The 22369-nt window shown below is 45.8% G+C and overlaps 1 protein-coding gene across 1 annotated transcript; it reads right to left on the bottom strand.

Moving 5' to 3' along the window:
* Window positions 1-6351: 6351 nt before the first annotated feature.
* On the bottom strand, window positions 6352-21946 carry LOC146360134 (uncharacterized). Its single transcript, XM_084828921.1, has 4 exons — window positions 21693-21946; window positions 10333-10449; window positions 8360-8493; window positions 6352-6654 (listed from the first exon to the last, which is right to left on the bottom strand). The coding sequence occupies exons 1-4, from the start codon at window positions 21727-21729 to the stop codon at window positions 6637-6639; spliced, it is 306 nt and encodes a 101-aa protein (XP_084685047.1). The 5' UTR covers window positions 21730-21946; the 3' UTR covers window positions 6352-6636.
* Between the last annotated feature and the right edge of the window lie 423 nt (window positions 21947-22369).

The following is a 22369-nucleotide window of genomic DNA, read 5'->3' as shown; positions in this document are numbered from 1 at the left end:
GTGGCTGTCTGATGAGGCTTTACAAGTAGCTGAGGAAAGAAGGGAAGTGAAAAGCAAGGGAGAAAGGGGAAGATATACCCAACTGAATGCAGATTTCCAGGGAATAGCAAGGAGAGACAAGAAGGCCTTCTTAAATGAACAATGCAAAGAAATTGAGGAAAATAATAGTATGGGAAAGACTAGAGATCTCTTCAAGAAAATTGGAGAACTCAAGGGAACGTTTTGTGCAAAGTCGGGCATGATAAAGGACAAAGAAGGCAGGGACCTAACAGAAGCAGATGAGATTAAGAAGAGGTGGCAAGAATACACAGAAGAACTATACAGGAAAGATCTGAATGTCCCCGATAGCCATGACAGTGCGATCACTGAACTTGAGCCGGACATCCTAGAGAGTAGGGATGGCGGAGAATTCCTCCCCGAATCTTCGGGGGGCCGAGCGCCAATGCATTCGGCGCCCCGAAATCAGCGGTGAAATTCTCTGCCACCCCCCGCCACCCCCCCACCACCCCCCGGGATGGGACTTACCATAGCCGAATGTCCCTCCCGGTGGCGGGTCCTGGCAGCGTTTCGACGGGCTTTCGGCAGGGGCGGGGGTGGCAGCCGGACTTTCGACCAGCTGCCGCTGCCATTACAGCTGAAGTAAAAAACCCCACAACCCAGTGATAGGCTACGTAACGATTAACGTAGCCTATCACGGCTAGATCTCCAAAGTCAGCCGTGATAGGCTACGTTAATCATTACTAGGGATGAGGGAGAATTTCTCCCCAAAACTTCGGGGGGCCGAGTGCCAACGTGTTCGGCCCCCCGAAGTAGTTTCGGGGAGAAATTCTCCGCCCCCCTGCACCCCCCCCCCGGGATGGGACTTACCTTTCCCGAATGTCCCTCCCGGCGGCAGGTCCCGGCGGCGGTTCGTCAGGTGTTCGACAGGGGCAGAGGCGGCAGCCGGTCTTTCGACCGGCTGCCGCTGCCGCCATTCCAATAAAAGTAAAGGAAAAAAAAACACGCCCCCGTGATAGGCTACGTGATGATTAACGTAGCCTATCACGGCTAGATTTGCGAACTACGAAAGTAAAAAAACCCCCAAACAACGTGATAGACTACGTAACGATTTACGCAGCCTATCACGGCTAGATTTGCAAAGTCAGCCATGATAGGCTACGTTAATCGTAATGTAGCCTATCACGGGTGACTTTGGAAAAAAAAAAAGCACGTACACAAATGGCGGCCCTCATGGGGTGCCGCTATTTGCGTTCCTTATTTGGTCCCTGTAGTCTACGTAAAGATTTACGTAGACTATGGCGAAAATAAGGGCAATGCAAATAGCGTTGCTCTTATTTTCGCCGTAGTCTACGTAAATCTTTATATAGACTACAGGGACCAAATAAGGAATGCAAATGGCGGCGCTCCATGGGGGCTGCTATTTGCGTACGCGCTTTTTTTTCCCCAAAGTCACCCGTGATAGGCTACTTTACGATTAACGTAGCCTATCACGGCTGACTTTGCAAATCTAGCCGTGATAGGCTGCGTAAATCGTTACGTAGTCTATCACGTTGTTTTTTTTTTATTTCGTAGTTCGCGGCCGGGGAGAAGGGGCGCTTTTCCCCGGCCTGAATTTCAGCCAGGCGAGGCGGGGCACCTCCCCCCCCGCCACAAACTTTGGAGGGAGAACCGAAGCGCCTCCCCCCCACCGCGAAGCAAGCTGCGAGACCAGGTAAGTGACTTTCGTACATCCCTAATAGAGAGTGAAGTCAAGTGGGCCTTAGGAAGCATTACTAACAACAAAGCTAGCAGAGATGACAGTATTCCAGCTGAGCTATTTAAAATCCTAAAAGATGATGCTGTTAAAGTGCTGCACTCAATATGCCAATAAATTTGGAACACTCAACAGTTGCCACAAGACTGGAAAAGGTCAGTTTACATTCCAATTCCAAAGAAGGGCAATGCCAAAGAGTGTTCAAAGTACTGCATAATTGCGCTCATATCACATGCCAGCAAGGTGATGCTCAAAATCCTACAAACTAGGCTTCAGCAGTATGTGAACCGAGAACTACCGGAAGTACAAGCTGGGTTCCGAAGAGGCAGAGGAACTAGAGATCAAATTGCCAACATTTGCTGGATCATGGAGAAAGCAAGAGAATTCCAGAAAAATGTCTATTTCTGCTTCATTGACTACGTTAAAGCCTTTGATTGTGTGGATCACAACAAACTGTGGCAAATTCTGAAAGTGATGGGAGTACCAGACCACCTTACCTGTCTCCTGAGAAACCTGTACGAGGGTCAAGAAGCAACAGTAAGAAGCGGACATGGAACAACCAATTGGTTCAAAATTGAGAAAGGAGTACAACAAGGCTGCATATTGTCACCCTGCTTATTTAACTTATATGCAGAGTACATCATGAGGAACGCCAAGTCGGATGAATCACAAGTCGCAATTAAGATTGCCGGGAGAATTATCAACAACCTCAGATACGCAGATGATACCACCCTAATGGCAGAAAGCTAAGAGGATCTCAAGAGCCTCTTGTTGAGGGTGAAAGTGGAGAGTGCAAAAGCTGGTTTGAAACTCAACATTAAAAAAATGAAGATCATGTCATCTGGCCCCATCACTTCCTGGCATATAGAAGGGGAAGAAATGGAAGCAGTGACAGATTTTATTTTCTTGGGCTCCAAGATCACCGCAGGTGGTGACTGTAGCCATGAAATTAAAGGACGCTTGTTCCTTGGGAGGAAAGCTATGGCAAACCTAGACAGCATAGTAAGAAGCAGAGACATCACCTTGCCGACAAAGGTCCATATAATCAAAGCTATGGTTTTCCCAGTAGTAATGTATGGCTGTGAGAGCTGGACTAAATGGAAGGCTGAGTGCTGAAGAATTGATGCTTTTGAACTGTGGTGCTGGAGAAGACTCTTACGAGTCCCCTGGACTGCCAGGAGGTCAAATCAGTCCATCCAAAAGGAAATCAACCCTGAGTGCTCATTGGAAGGACAGATACTGAAGCTGAAACTCAAATATTTTGGCCACCTAATGCAAGGAGAAAACTCCCTGGAAAAGACCCTGATGCTGGGAAAGATTGAAGGCAAAAGGAGAAGGGGACGGCAGAGGATGAGATGGCTAGATAGCATCACCGATGTAATGAATATGAACTTGAGCACACTCCGGGAGACCGTGGAGGACAGGAAGGCCTGGCATGCTATGGTCCATGGGGTCACAAAGAGTTGGACACGACTTAATGACTGAACAACAGCAACAACTGTTGATGGATCTCAACTGGTTAAAGAACAGAAAGGAGTGAGTAGGAATAAATGGTCAATTTTCACAATGGTGGGAAAGGTGCTTTTTTAACTGGAGTGAGCAGTGGGGGGAGGTGTTACTGACAAGTCCAAATTATTTAGGCTGTTTAAAAGAAAAGGCAATTTTGCACAGCCCTAAAAGGACCTAGTCAAGCTGGGAGAATGGGCTTCCAAATAGCAAATGCAGTTGAATGTAACCATTTGTAAAGTGAAGCACACTGGGTCAAATAATTCCAACTTTACTAATACCCTGGTGGGATCTGAACTAGCGGTGACTGCAAAGAAAGGGATCTTGGGGTTGTGGTGGGCAGCGCGATGAAGATGTTGATGCAGTGTGTGGCTGCTGTGAAAAAGGCAAACTCCATTTATTTAGGATATTTATTTATTTATTTGGGCATTTATTTTGGCATATTTAGGAAAGGACTGAAAATGAAGCTGCCAGTATCATAGTTCCCTTACACAAATCCATGGTGTGACTACACTTGGAATGTGGTCTGTACACAGTTGTGATCATGACACCTATGGAAGGACATTGTAGCATTTCCAAGATTGCAGGGAAAAAACACCCTCAAATGACCTACGGTTACAACATCCCATCTAGCTGAACCCATCAAGCTGAATGATGGGAGACTCTAGACAGATAAAAGGGAATCCTTCTTCACATGGCATATAGTTAAACAATGGAATTTGCTACCACAATATGTAATGATGGCCACCTACCTGGATGGCTTTAAAGAGGATTACACAAAGTCATGGAGGAGAAGGCTCTTAATGGCTACTAGTCCTGGTGGCTATATATTACCTCCAGCATCAGAGGCCGTTCACCTCTGCATACCTCTTGCTGCTCGTGGGCTTCCCAGAGTAGGGATGGGTGGATTCCCTACCTGCTGTTCCGGGGGGGAATCTGCCTGTGGGGGGAGGCAATCCCTCTCTCCCCACGGAGGCCTCTTTGGCTGGCTCCACCCCTTGGTGATTCCACTACACCATTTGCGGCTGCATTTAGCTTACTCTAAGGGCTTTACAGCCACAAATGGTGTAGTGGACGCCATTTGTGTCCGGAGTCAGTCAGCCTCAGCCAGCGATACGGCAATGGCAGCCGTATCGCTGGTGCTCTGGAGCTGGTGGCGAGGAGGATCTGGCCTGGGTGGATTCCTCAGGGAGGTGGAGGTAAGTACTCCGTTCCTCCACGGACTCCAGGGCTGGATATTTTGAATCTGGCCTTACTGGGGTGCATGGAGGAATTCCCTGCTATCCCTATGCCCAGCCTAGTTCTAGTTCCAGAACCTTCACTTCCCACAGATGATAGTGTTGACCCAACATAGCAAGTGCGGAACAGCTGCTGTGTGCACATAGAGTCATTTTTGAAAAGCTAAACTCCAACTCATCAGCTGTCTGGCAAGGAAGGGGTGGAGGACAGAACCTACCCCTCCATTCCATTTAGGGATGTCAGAGAATTCCGCCACGGATCTCGGTGAGGCTGAATGCCAGTGCATTCGGCCTCCCGAAATCTGTGGTGGAATGGGCTGCCCCCCCGCGGATCCCTCCCGGGACGATACTTACCTGGGGCAGATCTTCTGGGCGGTGGCGGCTCCGGCAGTGGCTCTGGCGGCGGCAGCTGCGGCGGCTGGTCTTCCGACCGGCTGCCACCGCCGCCATTTGTCTTGTAAAAAAGCAAAAAATGACATGATAGGCTACGTAAAGATTTACGTAGCCTATCATGGCTGGGTTAAAAAAACAACAACAAAAAACAACATGATAGGCTACGTAAAGATTTACGTAGCCTATCATGGTTGGGTTAAAAAAAAACAAAAAACCCGCGTACGCAAATGGCGGCGGCTACGGCCACCGCCATTTGCGTTCCTTATTTTTGGCCATCTTAGTCTACGTAAATATTTACGTAGACTATGACGGCAAAAATAAAGGGGAACACAAATAGCATAGCAGGCGCTATTTGTGTCCCTCTTTGATTCGCCGTTTTAGCCTACGTAAAGATTTACGTAGGCTAAAACAGTGAATCAAAAAGGGACGCAAATAGTGCCCGCTACGCTATTTGCGTTCCCCTTTATTTTCGCTGTCATAGTCTACGTAAATATTTATGTAGATTAAGATGGCCAAAAATAAGGAACGCAAATGGCGGCGACTATAGCCGCCGCCATTTGCGTACGCGTTTTTTTGTTGTTGTTTTTTCCCTGAGCCCTCCGTGGCTGGAAATCCGGCTGTGGACGGCTGTGGCCTGGGATGGGCCTGGCCGGCTGCTCCACGGAGCTGCCGCGGAGCACAGCCGGCGGTGGAAGATTCCGGGGGGAGGAATGGATCACCTCCCTCCCCGTCAAGGATTCCGGGGGGAGGGACGGAACGCCTCCCCCCCTCATCAACATAATCCACGGAAAGGTAAGTGACTTTCGCACATCCCTAAATTCCATTCAAGACCAAGCCACCCCAAAACATGTCACATTATATCAGGGATAGCACGCGCGCGCGCGCGCACACACACACACACACACACACACGAAATATATATATCGCTTTCCAGCAATAATTTGATATTGTTGCTGGGAAAATCCATTTCTGCCCCAGCTTCCTTGAGGATTGCAGCTAAGTTCCATGGGGACAGGGAAACCTGAGGGGAGCGGCAGATGACGTCACCCTCCCTGCTAATAGGGCATAAGAACATACAAAGAGCCCTGTGGGATCAGGCCAAGGGTCCATCTAGCCCAGCATTCTGTTCACACAGTGGCCAGTAAGCCATCGACCAGGAACCCAGAAGCAGGACAGGAGTGCAACAGCACGTTCCCACCCATATTCCCCAGCAACTGGTGTACATAGGCTCACTGCCTGTGGCACTGGAGGTAGCACATTGCCAGCACAGCCTTTTCCTCCAGGAATTTGGCTACCCCCCTTTTAAAAGCCCTGAAGAACTGGTTCCACTACAACACTGCTAAGGATGTGTGTACATGGAAGGCCCCGATCTGGATTGGGGCATACATGTTCTTTAGGATTTTCCTCTTCCGCCATGAGAGTTAGAACTTTGCTCTTTTTAAATAATTAGAAGACAGACTTCTGGATTGGAAATCCCTTTAATTCCTGTAAATGCATGGGGTCACACAAATAGCCATGACTTTAAGGAATAAGTCTGGAGAGAGGAATTAGTATATGGTCACCCTGAAGGTCAGGACACATAGATCTTTAGGTGCACTGAGATTCTTCAGGGAGCTTTCAGCCTTGTCTACACATCATTGCAAAAGTCATGGTCACTGCAACATGTGATATCAGTGTGAATGTTTAGCTCTGGAACTTCTAATTCAACACCACACACATCTGTTGTTCCATAGCATACATGCCACGTCATATAGAGATTTCCATCTATGATGAGATCAAAAGGGGAAGAAAAAGAGAGTGAGATGTTGGGTGCTTTTAAGGGTGTGTGAACTTATCCCCATCTGGGATTGGCGGGTGCCCACTGAAGTGCTGCCCCTGCTCAAGCCCCGCCCCCCGACCCATGCTCGAGCTCCATGAGCTTGGCAAGCCACCTGCAGTCACCTTGGGTCCCATCCAGTGGGCACCCACCATTTTGCTGACTAGTTTTTTTTGTAATGAAAAAAGGGAGCTCAAAAATGTGCAGACTTAAATATGTGCACATTCGGGCTGGGAAAGCTTCATCTACACATTATTAGAGGCATAATGCTGGACGGGTCTGGGTGAGTGTGGGGAGCATCTGGGAGGGTGTGAGCAGGGGTGAGTGAGGCCAGGGGCTCAGCAACCACAGTCCAGGACTGTGGGCAGGGGGGAGCCGCAACCACCCTAAGTGTTTTTCCTTAAAATCGATTCATGGTAAATGTCCCAAGTATCCTACAATCCATTTTATTAGTCCTCATTACTAGGGGTGTACGGCTTCCCCACCATCTGTTCCGGTGTGGAATCCGCAGGGGGGAAGGTGATCCGTTCCCCCCCCGGAATCCTCGCGGAGCAGCTCCACTCCGCGAGGATGCTGCAGAACCGAGGGCCACCCCGTTCCGCCATCCGCCTGCCCTGGATTCCCCTGCCCCATTTTTTTTTTTTTTGGCGCTGGAACTTATGTAAATACCTTCATAATTCCTGCCAAAAAATCCTTTCCACACACCCTCAGTCTCCGTAAGAGTAAAGCCCTTTGTGGGGATTCCCTGCGTAATTTCCAGTCACATGACCTCACCTGACCTCACCTCACCCGACCTCACCTCAGCTGACCTCACCGGAACTGTCCTGACCTCACCAGAGCTGTCCTGACCTCACCTCACCTCACCTGACCTCACCGGAGCTGTCCTGGCCTCACCTGACCTCACTGCAGCTGACCTCACCGGAGCTGCCCTTACCTCATCTCACCTCACTGGACCTGACCTGACCTGACCTGACCTCACCTCACCTGACCTCCACAGACAATAATCGGAAAAGATGGAGGATTTCCGTGGATGACTCAGCCCCAGCAAAAGAAAGCCTCCAGAAAATGCCTTGTAAAAGGGGTAAAGCTGCTCATGGTCTTTCTTCCTCCATTTCCATTTACGTTTTTATTTCAGTAATTATTTTAGAAAAAATCTGCCCTTTTGTGGAGAAAAAAAATTGGGTCCATGTGAGTTCCTGTCCGGGTTGACCTGGCCACCCCGTTCCAAGGATTCCTCAGATCAGATTTGTCAGAATTCAAGCCCATTTAAAATCTGGGCAGAATTCTCTGACATCCCTACTCATTACATATCCCGTCAGTAGTAGATTCATATTCCCACCATATTGATCTGATAAGGAAAGTAGAGCCCACAATACATTTTAATGAGGGATGTACGGACTGTGTAAAATCCTCTCTGTCTATGTTATGCAGATTGTCAGGTGCCTTTTGTTCCATCATCTGCTCACAGATGGATGTGAATATTTTTTTTCCATCATGCAGAAAAATACAGAAATAATTATGTACATAATTATCATAATGTTATAATAATTCACATTCAGACTATGCCAACAGCTATGATTGATGGCGGGTATTCACACATTCCTCTGGCTCAACATTTATGCATTTGTGGAGCTCCAGAGATTTAAAACTTACCACATCATTGCAGAAGTCACGGTCATTGCAACATGTGATTTCAGTGCTAATGTTTAGCTCTGGAACTTTTAATTCAACACCACACACATCTGTTGTTCCATAGCATACATGTTGCATCATATAGAGATTTCCATCTATGATGAGATCCAAAGGGGAAGAAAAAGAGAGTGAGTTGTTGGGTGCTTTTAAGGATGTGTGAACCCATCCTCATCCGGGATTGGTGGGTGCCCACTGAAGTGCTGCCCCTGCTCGAGGCCCCCCCAACCCATGCTTGAGCCCCCACAAGCTCGCCGAGCCATCTGCAGTCCCATTCAGTGGGCACCCACCATTTTGCTGACTTGGTTTTCTTATGAAAAAAGGGAGCTCAAAAATGTGCAGACTTAAATATGTGCACATTAGGGCTGGGAAAGCTTAATCTATGCAATATTAGAGGCATAATGCTGGACGGGTCTGTGTGAGTGTGGGGAGCATCTGGGAGGGGGTGAGCAGGGGTGAGCAAGGCCAGGGACTCAGTGGCCACAGTCCGGGGCTGTGGGCAGAGGGGGAGCCACAACCACCCTAAGTGTTTTTCCTTAAAATCGATTCATGGTAAATGTCCCAAGTGTCCTACAATCCATTTATTTGTCCTCATATCCCATCAGTAGTAGATTCATATTCCCACCGTATTGATCTGATAAGGAAAGTAGAGCCCACTTCCAATACATTTTAACTAGGGATGTACGGACTGTGTAAAATCCGCTCTGTCTGTGTTATGCAGATTGTCAGATGCCTTTTGTTCCGTCATCCACCCACAGATTTATGTGATTTTTTTTTCTGTCATGCAGAAAAATATGGAAATAATTATGTAAATATTTACCTAAGTAATTCCGTTAAGTATTTACCTAATTATTTACATAATTTACCTCAGTACGTAAAATTTAGTGTATTGTCCCCCATTCTATTCAACGTTTCCTCAGCAGAAACATACATATTTTTCTACAGATTTATATGCGTACATTTTGGGAAAGTAAAAAGATCATACAAAAGTCCATGGACTCTGCACGGCCTGAGGGGGGTGCTCTGCAGTAGATTCTGTAGGTCAGATTCTTAGAAATCCAAGCTCATTTTAATCAGTCTCAAATTTCTCCAGCATCCCTAATTTTAACCCAAGACTGTGGGCCTAAGATCAATTTTAATTGGACCCAAGGCATGCAGCATATTGGATGAAGCCAGCTTGTCTTTGTGCTACAAATGATGGCGCTTTCTTTCCCACAATCATATTTCCTTTTCTTTAGTTTTTGCATTTCTTTCCCATCTTATGCGGTCTTACTAACCTGCCACCACCAGCTGGCAGTTTCTGGTTCCAGCTACAAACATAGCTCCTCCCTGTGACAACCCTTCCTTTCCTTAACAGTCTTAACACTCTCAAAGGCCTCTATGATTCCTTTCCTACCATCACCCACCTTCCCAGAAGTGGGAAGACACCATTATGGGAAGAGACAGGAGCTGGGTGCTTAGCTAAAGAGTTGCAACTGGGGGGTGCAGGGAGTGCAGGAAGTGGAAGCAGCACCAACAGTAACAGTGGCAGTCATGGGGAGAGGGAGGAAAAATTGGGGATTGGCTGGTGGCACCTTAGGGTTTTTTTGCAGCAGCTGTGTGGTGTGGGTGGTGCGAGACAGGGCTTATAGGGCTGTGGGTTGTTCCAGTAACTGGATAGGGCAGAAAGCAAGAGGTAGGGTGAAGAAATATTGCATAGTAATGCACCAAGAATTCAGGCAAGAGATGCCACGCCCGAGCTTGAAGAGTAATGATACCATGTTTACCCAGTTAGTAACAGGATCGTTATAAACCCAGCCATGTATGATGATATGATAAGAGCATTATTGCACTATATATTTCCACTTGATTCATTTTGACCAAAAGAAGAGGGAGTTTGGGGGATGGTTTTGGAATCGGAAGCTAAAGACAGTACAAGCTCAGTGTAAGTCTCTTACCCTTACGGTATCGGACTAAACCACAGTATCCTGTTGCAGGGTTGGCTTCACAGACACTATCTGGCTCACAGGGCTTCGAAGGAGGCTCCCGCACACATTCTCGACACTGGAGCGCATCTTTTTGAGAGAGAGAAAACCTCTCGTTAATGTACATTTCAAAGAGGAGTCTTGGCTAAGAATGAATCATGCATGCTTTGCAAGCATGTGACTTGCAGTTTTCCATCAGTAGTACATCAGTAACAGTATTCTTAGATCAGGGCCAAAACAGCTGAACTGTCCCTTTGCAAGTCCCCTCTCCTTTCCCACAGACTGAGCTGCTGTGATGTCCCTGCACAAAGAGTGCAGCCTATGTTAAAGTGTGGCCCATAATAACCTTGGCTGATCTATACAATGGACGAAGGAAGAATGAAGGGCAGATTTGTCTTTTTGTTTTTTTACTTCAAAGTATTAGCATAACAGAACTAAACACATGCACTTATGCATGCATAAGTTCAAACACATGAAACATCTAACATCATTCTTAAACAAGGCTTCTAAGCAGAGTCAAGTACATTTCCTAGTTCCCATTGGTAATCAGTAACAAACTTACCCAGTCAACACATTAAGGAAAGCTGATCCTAAAGGAGAGCTTCCCCTGTTGCATGTTCTGAGTCTCCTTTATATACTTTTTGGATGCTATAAAATATGCGCAAACTAGTTTTTACTACAACTTATATTTCTTATCCAAGAATTCCAAAAATAACCTTTCTACTTTAAATCTTTAAATGTCTAATTAAGATTACTGAATTTTGAAGCTTCTTATCAAGATTTATGCACATACCAAAATACTTATCCAAACATGTTAGCTCTCCTTGACATGTTACAGGTATATTTTTGACACAAATATATTTCTTTGACATCATCTTGTCTGGTGAGCTTGCTTTTCTTACATATTTACCATCTGGAATGAGGCTTCTTGGTCACATCTGATGGCTCTTCTCGCCTTATGGTTTTATGATGCCCTACTGAGTGAAAGTTGTAACCTGAAAATTAACACTGACATGTCCTTATCTGGATTCTGTTCTAATCAGTAAAATGGTGCTAATGATCCAGGGATGGCAGAGAATTCCGCCACGGATTTCAGTGAGGCCAAATGCACTGGCATTCGCCCCCCCAAAATCCACGCCGGAACGGCCTGCCCCCCCCCGCCCCCAAGCGGATTCCCCCCGGGACGAGGCTTACCTGGGGTGGATGATCTGGACAGTGGCGGCTCCGGTGGCGGCTCCAGTGGCGGCTGGTCTTTCGACCGGCTGCCGCGGCTGCCATTTGCATCCTGGTCCTTGCCGTGATAGGCTATGTAAGTATTTATGTAGCCTATCACGGCAAGCCAAGAAAAAAAAAAAAGGCATACGCAAATGGCGGCAGCTATGGTGGCCGCCATTTGTGTTCCATATTTTTCGCCATTTTAGTCTACGTAAATATTTACATAGGCTATTATGGTGAAAAAAAGGGGAACGCAAATGGCGGCTGCCATAGCGGCCGCCATTTGCATATGCTTTTTTTTTTGCCCAGTCGTGATAGGCTACGTAAATACTTACGTAGACTATCATGGCAGCCTGGCTGGACACAAATGGCGGCCGCTACAGCAGCCGCCATTTGCATCTGCAGCAGCCTGTCTGCAGCCGGAACTCTGGCTGCGGACGGGCCTGGCCGGCTGCTCTGTGGAGCTGCCGCAAAGTGGAGCCAGCTGGGCAGGTTTCCAGGGGGGAGGACCGGATTGCCTCCCCCCTATTGAGGATTCCGGGGCAAGGGACGGAGCGCCTCCCCCCCACCGTGAATCAATTCCACGAAAAGGTAAGTGACTTTTGTACATCCGTATAATGATCTATTTCTAATGGTCTGGTACAATTGTCTCTCATCTGGCAAACCTCAGAGATGAGACATTTGTATTACTCCTGGCTCAGAAGTCTATACTGGGTGGTATTAGGCATTGGAATTTTTAATTCCAGAATTCCCTTGGAAGCATTTGATTATGTAATTTCCCAACTGAGCAGCAGGGGTAAGAGGATTCATATATGAAAGATTTGTTTGATCTGCCACGATAGTCAAACTATGGAATTCACTACCACAAGACATAGTGATGGCCACCAATTTGAATGTCTTTAAAAGGGAGTTAGACAAATTCCTGGAGAAGAAGGCTATCAATGGCTACTAGTCCTGATGCCTCTAACCTGTCTCCAGCATCAGAGGCAATAAGCCTCTGTGCTACCTCCATTATCAGAGGCAGTAAACCAGTTGCTAGGGAACATGGGTGGAAGGGTGCTGTTGCACTCAGGTCCTGCTTGTAGGTTTCCTATCGACAGCTGGTCCACCACCGTGTGAACAGAATGCTGGACTAGATGGACTTTTGGTCTGACCCAACATGACTATTTATTTATTTATTTATTTATGGCATTTATATAGCTCTAAATATAATAAAATCTCTTACCAGTTCACAATATTAAAATATGATATTAAAACACAACATTAACGACACTTCCAACTACAGAAAAATAAATAAATAAGTCAAGGAGCAGTACAATGGAGTGGCATAATTAATCTTCAATCCCATTTTACCTCAGTTGATGCATGTTCTACTCTGAACTCAAAAGAGAGGCTTCGTGAAGGTATTGTTGGTCACTGTGTTTTTCTGGACAGATGGGCTGTTAATAATTGGAAATTTTCAAAATGGTACAGGCTCTACAAACATGATCACCAAAGAGCCGCCTATTTGACAAAAAGCTCACACTTCCGAAACTTAGGCAAGCTTTTATGGCTCTTCACTTTCAGACTATGCCAACAGCTGTGATTGATGGCAGATGTTCTTACATTCCTCTGGCTCAGCATTTATGCATTGTGGAGCTCCAGAAATGGATAACTTACCACATTATTTGATGTCCTGCCCTCTATATTCTGAACCAAGGCCTACATTTTGGGGTTTTATTTTGTCTTACCTTTATTGTAATAGTGTTCCAGATAAGAGTTTTTTAGAAAAACTTTTGTCTGATATAGATTCCACTGTAACTCGCAACATCTCTGTCTTTGCTTTGGCAGCACTGAGAATTCATGCCAAATTTATCCTTGATAATGAGACCATGCTGGGGATGCCTTGATTTAATGGCTTCTTTAGTTGTCTTGACTCTCAGACTGTAATTATCCATGTAAATATGGAAGCAGTTTAATTTAAATGAATTTAAATGAATGTTAAATAATGTATTGTGAATCTATTGCAGTTTTAAGCATTTGAGATTCTACTTTGATGCTGTTACTGCCCTAATTTATCCTAGCTGCTTTATGGATGTGAAAAGCCTATGGCCCATGAAAGAATGAATTTGATCTGGTCTGATGATGTCTACATCCCTGACAACATCATGTACATGGGCCTAGTCCCCTGGTTGACCACGTATGGGCTTTCCCCAGGGTGGGTGGAAACCCATGTGGGTCCCATATCATGTGAAGAGAGAGCGATTCTCTACTCTGCAACTTGGTCAGGGTGACTTCACCAGCCCCATAGCTTCTGGGGAGGACACAGGGCTGGCAATTGGATGTGGAAGCAGCACACTAAGTAAGGGGAATCCCAATTGTTGGCAACTGCTGGGTAGCAGACCAGGCACACCCAGCCCACTGGCCTGCTAGGTTGCAACCTTTGGTATGTCACTAAAGAAACTCCGCCAATGCCAAACCAGGCAAAGTTGGGAAACTATGAAAAGACAATTAAGCCAAGCAATTCTATCCAAATTCTAGCATTTCTGAAGGTCACATACAAAGGGCAAAATTCAGCAAAACCATTCAAATGAAGCTGCACGCAGTCAGAAAAAACCAACTTGAGTTGGGCAATACCTGGATTAGCAGATACGTAAGCATATCCCAACTCTAGAGTGATTGCCCCGGGTGTTGTGCAGTCACAGACCAGGAATTTCCCTAGTTTTGGGGAAAAGATCACAACTCAATTACCTTTAAGCAGGGCATCATCTTGGCTTGCTTGGCCCATGCTTACTCACCTTTTCACATCCGTGATGCGTCTTGCAATGAGTCATTCCACCTTTTCTTGGCAGTCCAAAACTGCTATTGACTCTGCCTGAGAGTCTTCCCCTCACCTGTTGCATTAGTTTCATTTTTGTGCTTGGCAACTGCCTGCACTTTTGATTCCAGAAACTAAACATCCTACTGTATGTGTTCTGTCCCTTGGAAGCTTTTGTGAAAGTGGTTTAAGTCCCCAGAGCCCTAAGCCCTCAGTGTTCCAGTGGTTCCAGCTGGCATTAAGCTGCTGAAGTCACTCACTGTGGTTCTGAGCCACCCCTTCACAAAAGTCCATGCTGCTGACATCACTTGGCTTCCTGGCCACCCCATTTCTGGCAAGATTCTACACTTACTCCTTGTGCCTGGAATAGTCTGGCATTTCCCAAGGGCTTGATATCCCAGGTGGTCTGGTTGCTTCCATAAGCCTTCACCAAGCCAAAGCAGAGGCCCACACATTTTCTTTACTGAAGCTTCATGAGTTCAAAGTGTCCTACTCTTCAGCTTTAGCAAAGAGTCTATTGATATTCAAGGAAAACATCTTTCAAAGACCCAATCTTGCTTATGGCGGCTTTCCACCTACGGATGTTGGAGAATTCCGCCACGGACTCCAGTGAGGCTGGATTCTTTAGAATCTGGCCCCCCGGAGTCTGTGGCGGAATGGCCTCACCCCCCCCACCCCCCAAAATCCCCCCCAGAGTGGACCTACCTGGCAGCGGTGGTGGCAGATGCGGCAGTGGCTCCAGTTCGTCTTCTGGCCACTGCCAGGCTGCTGTGGCCGCCATTTGCATGCTTGCATTAGGCTGTGATAGGCTACGTAAGTACTTACGTAGCCTATCATGGCAAAGAGCAGGGGTACAAATGGCAGCCACTACACCAATTGCACCCCTGATCTTTGCTGTAATAGGCTATGTGAGCATTTATGTAGCCTATTGTGGCAAAAGGCAGGGACGCAAATGGTGGCAGCTACACCATTTGCGTCTCTGCCTTTTGCTGTGATAGGCTACATAAATATGGCCTAATACCATGATAGGCTACGACGGCTGCCATTTGCAGCCACAGCAGCCCGGCAGTGGCTGGAAGTCTGGATGTGGCTGGCCCCGGTTGGTGGCTCAGTGGCCTTGCCACAGAGCAGAGCCAGCTGGGGAGGATTCTGGGGGGAGGGATGGATCACCTCCCCCCCACCACAGATGCCCTGGACTGGAACAAGGTAAGGGATTCGTACATCCCTATTTCCACCTACCAAAAAACCAGCTGGATCAGCACTGGCTGTAATGAATTGAACCATACGTCTTTCCACGCTTTCCCATTCAACACACTGACATGATGTCTAAATTGGGCTTCTCCGTCACTGATATGTCTTCCCCCTGCCAGTCATGCCAAAGGCATCGCTTAGGACCTGCTTTGACAATGCCACCCTTGTTTTGAAAATCCTTTCCCCAGCCCTTCTCAATGGAACTTACCTCCAGGGATGAGCTGAAGGACAGCACAGATTGCAAGGAGCAGGATCTGAGCTTTGGGGGACATTTGGCACCAGGAGGACTCTGTATGTCACAGCAGAGCTCCAAGTGACAGATGAAGATCCACCAACCTCAAGTATCTTCTGGCAGGTTGGACTAGCTGCTTCCTTTTAGCTCCTAGATGACAAGCATGAACAAGCACCCTGGAGAACATCCAACCCTCATAAGCCGAACAAAGAGAAAAGCCAATGTGTCATGAAATCATGAACTGACCACTAAAGGACAAAGCAACTTGAGAGTAGAGTGAGATTATAGTTGCAGAGGACAGGAGAGTCCTGAAAGCAATAAAGTGCAGGACATGAGGGACCTGTAGAGCGTTGCACTTGCGGACGTGGCACGTTCAAAACAAACGGGGTGTATCCAACTGAGAACAAGGCCTGAGATCAACCAGAACTCGATTGTTCATAAAACCATAAGTCCCTCCAATATAGGGATTTGTGAACCTACCCTCATCTGGGTTCTCCAGGTGCCCGCCCAGCCCCTGCCCCTGCTCTCTGTTCCCCAGACTGTGCTCGAGCCCCTCCCACACTCATCAAGCAGCCTGCACTCACCCCAGCAGCCTCGTCATGCTCTGCGGTTGCCATTTAAAAACAAAAAACAAAAAAAACAGCAATAGCAAAATGCGCATAGTTGCGTATGTGTGACAATGCGCATTTTTGCAAAGATGCACATTTTCACACATACACAAATATGCACATTTTTGCGATCACCTTTTTATTTCTCAAAAAATGGCGACCACAAAGCTCGATGAGGATGCTGGGGTGAGTGCAGGCTCTTCTCCAAGCACGGGCAGGGAGTGAGCAGGGGCAGGGACTCTGTGAGAGGGGCTCCGGCATGTGGTCTGCTGGATTCCCAAATGGAATCAGGAGCCTGAGCCATAAGTAACAAGACATATAATGAAATTATGGGCTTTCAGTATTAAGGGCTGGGTCCATGTGTTGCAGAACCCAGAGTCAGAGAGACCACGGAGTGAAGGAAAAAGAGATTCTTTATTTAACGCGCGGGCTTAAGGCTGGAATCGTTTCCAAAGAGCCAGAAGCCCCGAAATACATCAGCACATTGGTTTTATAGACATTGTGACACATATGAAACGGCTCCTCCTCCCCCTCCCATGTGGGGTTGCAGTCCTCAACATTTCTTCTCTTAGCACTATTGTTTATAATACAAGAACTGGGTTATAGGGTAGCCATGATAAGGAGAGAACAGAAGAGAACAGCAGAGAACAAGATATACAACTGTATGACCTTTGACAAGATAAGGAATTCCTGTGTCTCGTCAGCTTACAACAATATATTCAAGGGAGAAAGAGCTCAGCAAGAACATGAAGCATGAGACTGCATGAGGCTACTTAGTCTGACCCCCGATATGGCTGCTACATTCCCCCCTTAAATGCATAATTTCATTACAATTATAGCATTTTTGATAACCATACAAAGCTTTTTGTGACATACATATTACTTAGCCTCTTGTTGGGCTATTAGAGCATAGAGGGCAGCAGTTTTACTAGCTGAGACATAAAACAGATTGGTTAAACAGCGCATAAGACAAGGAACGCAGAGACATAACAGAACTTTTATGAACAACACTGGTAGAATTAGGATGAACAATGCTTTCAAGCTAGCTAAGATCTGGAAGCCAAGGGGTTAACTAATTGAGCTAATTGTTTTGTCTTATTGTTTTGTTAGCTACTATATTGTGCAGCTTGTTGATCTGTTCATCTACAGCATTGCCATTATCAGTTAAATTAAAACAACAGAGCTTTTGGTGTGTCTCACAACTTAAATGATGAAGAAGGAAGAGGTAATCTATACCAGCTCTATTTTCTAGAACTGCACCTTTTAGATCACGCAGCTTTTTATTTAACAATGACAATGCTCGTGAGGTGGCATTTATGCTTTTGGCTAAGCTGCAAGCTAACCGGTTGATCTCTAGACTATTAGCCAAGGCTAAACCTGGAACCCCAACCAGTGACATTGCTAAGGCCAATTTTTCTGAGTCAGAATATAACTGCACATGACTATTACAATTTTTAGTTAGTTGGAGTGCTTGAGGCTGCCATTGACGGATTTTCTCGGGCTACAGGGGAAGAATTGGCACCAGTTCAATTGGCGGCTGAGGCAACATGGGTGGTTATTAGACAAGTTGGCAGGAATGAATGACCAAGTGTGGGAACTACATGTCTAAAACCATCCATGAGGCAAAAGTATGTGGGCATTATTAAAAGATATGTTTTGAATTTTATTACAGAGGAGGGGGGCCAGGGATAGCTTTATATTTTCTGGAAAAAATTTTGACAATTAAGCATTCGTGCACACGTAGCATTTGTTTCAGCAACGATGGTGGTGCGTAGAGTGAACTCTGTAGGGGGTAGGATCTTTGCAACCACGCCCCAATTAGCATTTTGGGAATAAGTTAAACTTACACCATAAACTCTTAACATGGTATCTTTTTGAATTTTCCCAGGATGTCTACAGACAGGTATTAGGCAAGAGCTAATAAGCCTGTTTGCAGGTATACCTCTTGGCAAACAAAAATGTTTTATGCTCGTGATGTTAGCCAGGTGAAGCCAGTAATTATCAGCAAATCACTGGGACAAACTTTTCTTTTCAGGGGCTGGCCCCCTTTTTGCACCTTATTAAGGAGACACAATGCAACACTACTAACACTACAACACGCATGTTTGATCTTCTTTGGGATCTGACCGTACGCTGGGCAGCTATTCACCTGGCAAGCTGCAGTAGGGTCTAGTCCCCTTCTTCAATTCTCCAGTTGCAGGTCTGACCGTACGCAGGGGGACAGTCTCCCGGTGTGTCTACAGTAAGGTCTAGCCTGAGTCTTCTTACTGCTTTTTCAGAATGATTTTTAAAGGATTTTCAGGATTTCTGTTTATAGTCTACTCTCCCCCTCTCGCTCTCTTGACTCGTGTCCAGTGTATCCAGGGTTTAATTCTAGCTGCTTTCATAGCTGCGGGGGTGGAAAGTATGACAGTTTTCAGTCCTTTTTATCTGGGAGTCAAAGGGTTATTTTTCCTTCTTTAACTCATACTTTAACTCTTGGTTGGAAAGGATGAGCTTCTGTGATGGGAATGGCTTATTTTTTTAAGACAAAGCGACGCTGGGCTTGAAGAACTTTGCTCAGTGTTTGAACTTGTTTAAGGCTAACGTTTGCTTGCTTTTGATGCTGCTCCAGTGTCAATTATGAAGTCAATGTCACGGCCCCTCTCAAGCTGTCTCCCTCTTTGCCCATTCTGGCCCCTTTGGTTTTCTCCTTTGTGTATTTGATTTATTTTATTTGGGCATTCATGCCACTAATGTCCATCTTGTCTACACTGGGCACACTGGTTCTTTTTTAAGAATCTTCTGCCTCTGCCGGGTCTTCTTCTTTTCTTCTTTCGTTTACGTCTTCTTGGGCCTCTGGGTTGAGGGAGGTATACTGGTGATAGGCATTTGAAAGACGCTCTAAGTACACTCTGGGGCCTCGGTGGCACCTTGCAGCACTTTAGACACTTTGGTCATATTAATTGACATCCTTATACCTGCCTTTACGGCTTTTAACAGCAGGGTTTGATACTGGGTGAGGCGCTCTAGCCCCACTTGTGTTTTGGGATTTCAGCGGGGGGGGGGATTTACTTACAAGGAGACTTTATTGAGTAACTTACAGCACACAGGCGTACTTAATGGCTGGATCAGACAGCTTCTCTGAACCACGAGCTATTGGGCTAAATGGGTTTTATACCATACATGTTACCCATGAGGCAGCACAACACTAGCAAGCATTTTCAGCATAGGCTAGAAGTGTTTGGTTCTCAGGCACAGCTTCCTGTAAACAACTTCGCTTCCCAAAGTGCTTGATAACACTTTTATTTATTAGTATGGGAAGACAAATTTTTTCACTTTCTTTTGCTTTCTTTTTCTTTGCTGATCTGCCTGTATTGCAGATCATGTTTCAAACTTTTTATATAAAACTTTCTGATCCATGCACCAGCCTTGTCTCTTTATTTATCTTTTTCAAGTTAAACTCACTTACTTAAACCTTTCTGCCTTACACTAGTCCCAATGACACACATTTGGGATAGGCTCTTCTTCTCCTTCTAGTTACATTTTCTTCATCTTAAAGAACTATTACATTATTGTGGCTACTTTACCCCAGGTAATAAGCTCCAGGCACAATCAGCTGCTTTTAATTTACCCTGGGGGCAACTATGGCCACGCTTCTTTTTTATAAATGTTTTTTCTTTGCCTCTTGCCTTTTCTTTCTTCTTCTTTTTTTTCTCTCTATCTGTCTTCTACTTTCTCTATTCCTTTTTTTTTTACTTGCTTTTGTCTTTTCTCTACTTGACTGTCTTTTCTCCTTGTCATCCATTGGGAACCACACTTAGTATCATTTGGAGTTGCAACTAACACTAATCTGCAAATATAACATATATTTTATGATATTTAAGAAATCATAAAATATACACAACAAACTTTTTCTGCAATTTAACACAATGAATGGAAAACACTTTTTGCATGGTAAGGCATGATGGAGCAGATCAAGCAATCATACTGTTCTTCTGGCTGAAAGCTCAGGGCCCATTAAAATTAAGGGACGGACATACCCACACACGCAAAGAGTTCTAGGTCACCATTTTTGCATCGGCAACTCTATGCTGCATGAGTTCTAGCAGAAGGAAATCTAAAAGTTATAGATCAAACTTAGCCTGCTGTACACTGAGCTGACTACAAACATAGACACACGGTCCACAGCGATGAGAGTTCAAGTTTATCAAAAGCTTCACAGCACTGTCCATGGCAAGTCTTTGACAATTTAAAATTTTAGTTCATGTGCAGAGTGTCTCTAAAAAGCCCAGATGATGATGGAGGCAAACAGTGAAGGCTCTGGGCAATGAAGATGCGATGTTTCCAGCAAAGGCTCTCCACTTTTGCATCAGTTTAAAAAGGGAAAGTGTGGCCCTACACCCCTTCTGACAGACAAGGGCCTTTAACTTTTTAGCAAGGCCTCTGTCTAAACAGAGCGGCACAGCTCAGCTCTCTAGCCGTGACACTTTAACCTGGGCAACTCTTCTGTAAATTTTATTCTACTTCTGTCAGGTTCTCACAGACATTCTAAAAACTTACTCTTTTTTTTTTTCTCTTCTAACCTGGTACACGAAAGCACTGAAACACTGAGTGCTGAAACTCAAGACGCTGGGGGGTGATGGGCATCGCCTTATACTTGCATTTTTCAGGCAGCCATTAATCTTCGGGGAGGCGGTGGGGTGATTTGCAGGACTTTAAAGGCAAGCTTCTCAGTTTGTTTGTATTTGTAAATCCCAAGCTTAAAACAGGACATGATGAGGTACAGGGCAGCCAAATTCTTGCTTTGGCACGGGCAACAAATAACTCGGTTCAGCTTTCTTCGCTGGGGTCTCAAACAGGAAAACAGTCTTAATTTAAAGTTGTAACATCACTGACAGCGTCAGCCAGCCAGCTACACAGATCTCATTGTTTTTTAAGACAGTTGCTCCAATATTTTCTTCTCAATCAGGTTGGGTCTCCCAGCTTACACAGTTTATTGCAGCTTTCAGGAGCATAGCAGTAGCGTGATTTTGGCTTGGCCAGGAACATGCTGTCTGGTTTCTCGGTCTCTTTAGCACACACACTTAGGCAGTGTAACACTGGACACTCGAATCAGTGAGATTTCTTCATAGCAGGGAATCCCACGGCAAAAGCTTAATGGTTACGCTCTTCAGAAATCATATAGCCGATGGTCAGTAGCTACAGGCTCTATGCAATTCTAACACAGTTCAAAGCTAAACACGGTTACCTTGGCAGAGATCTTCAACATGGTCTCTCCGCTTCATTCTGCTTTGGGACAGTCTTATGGCACACTTTTCACTCAAAGAGGGGTCTAGCCTGTGCTCTGGGGGCTGATTCTTCACTTTTATTTTTTATTTTGCCTTCATCTTCTGGGTCTTCATTTTCAGTTTCCATTTCTTAGGGATTTTATCTCAATTAGGTGAGGTGATGATGTTGTACAACTCAGAACGTTGTGGGCAATTTTCCTGCCCCCCCTCTCTCGGCGCGCTAGGCTAACAGCTACTTCTTTGGCCTTACACTCTCACGCTCCCACGCTTTGTTAAAAGCCAGACTGTCCTGCAACATTTTTCTAATAAACAGCCTCAGATTTTGTTTTTTTTCCCTCTCAGCTCGACCTTGAGCTTTTTGCTGTTTTCTCTCTCTATTCTGAATCTTTAAAAAAAACCTTTTTCCTTCTTTGTTTGACATACATCTCAAGGGGGTGCAAGGTTTGCTTCCCCCACCACCCATAGCCTCCCTCCTAAATTGAAGACAGACACAATTAGGGAATGGGAATTGGTCAGTGAGTAAGGGGTCTCACTGGCCAACACAAGAGGATTTTTCACACCACGCACTTTGCTACTGGCCTGGGCACCCGGACGGTCAACGGTATGCGTCAGAAACCGCAGTAGCCACTCACACAAT

This window comes from Heloderma suspectum, chromosome 1 (genome assembly GCF_057233095.1).
Source record: "Heloderma suspectum isolate Gila_16-S chromosome 1, 16-S_ref, whole genome shotgun sequence".
NCBI lineage: Eukaryota > Metazoa > Chordata > Lepidosauria > Squamata > Helodermatidae > Heloderma > Heloderma suspectum.
Note: the sequence above shows the minus strand (reverse complement) of the source record. Positions and strands in the feature narration are given on the sequence as shown.

Coding starts and splice junctions, on each gene's coding strand:
- LOC146360134 (XM_084828921.1), bottom strand. CDS start 21,729: ATGAAGCGGAGAGACCATGTTGAAGATCTCTGCCAAG. Junction 10,450..21,692: donor TGTTGAAGATCTCTGCCAAG/GTAACCGTGTTT, acceptor TCTCTCAAAAAG/ATGCGCTCCAGTGTCGAGAA. Junction 8,494..10,332: donor TTTAGTCCGATACCGTAAGG/GTAAGAGACTTA, acceptor ATCTCATCATAG/ATGGAAATCTCTATATGATG.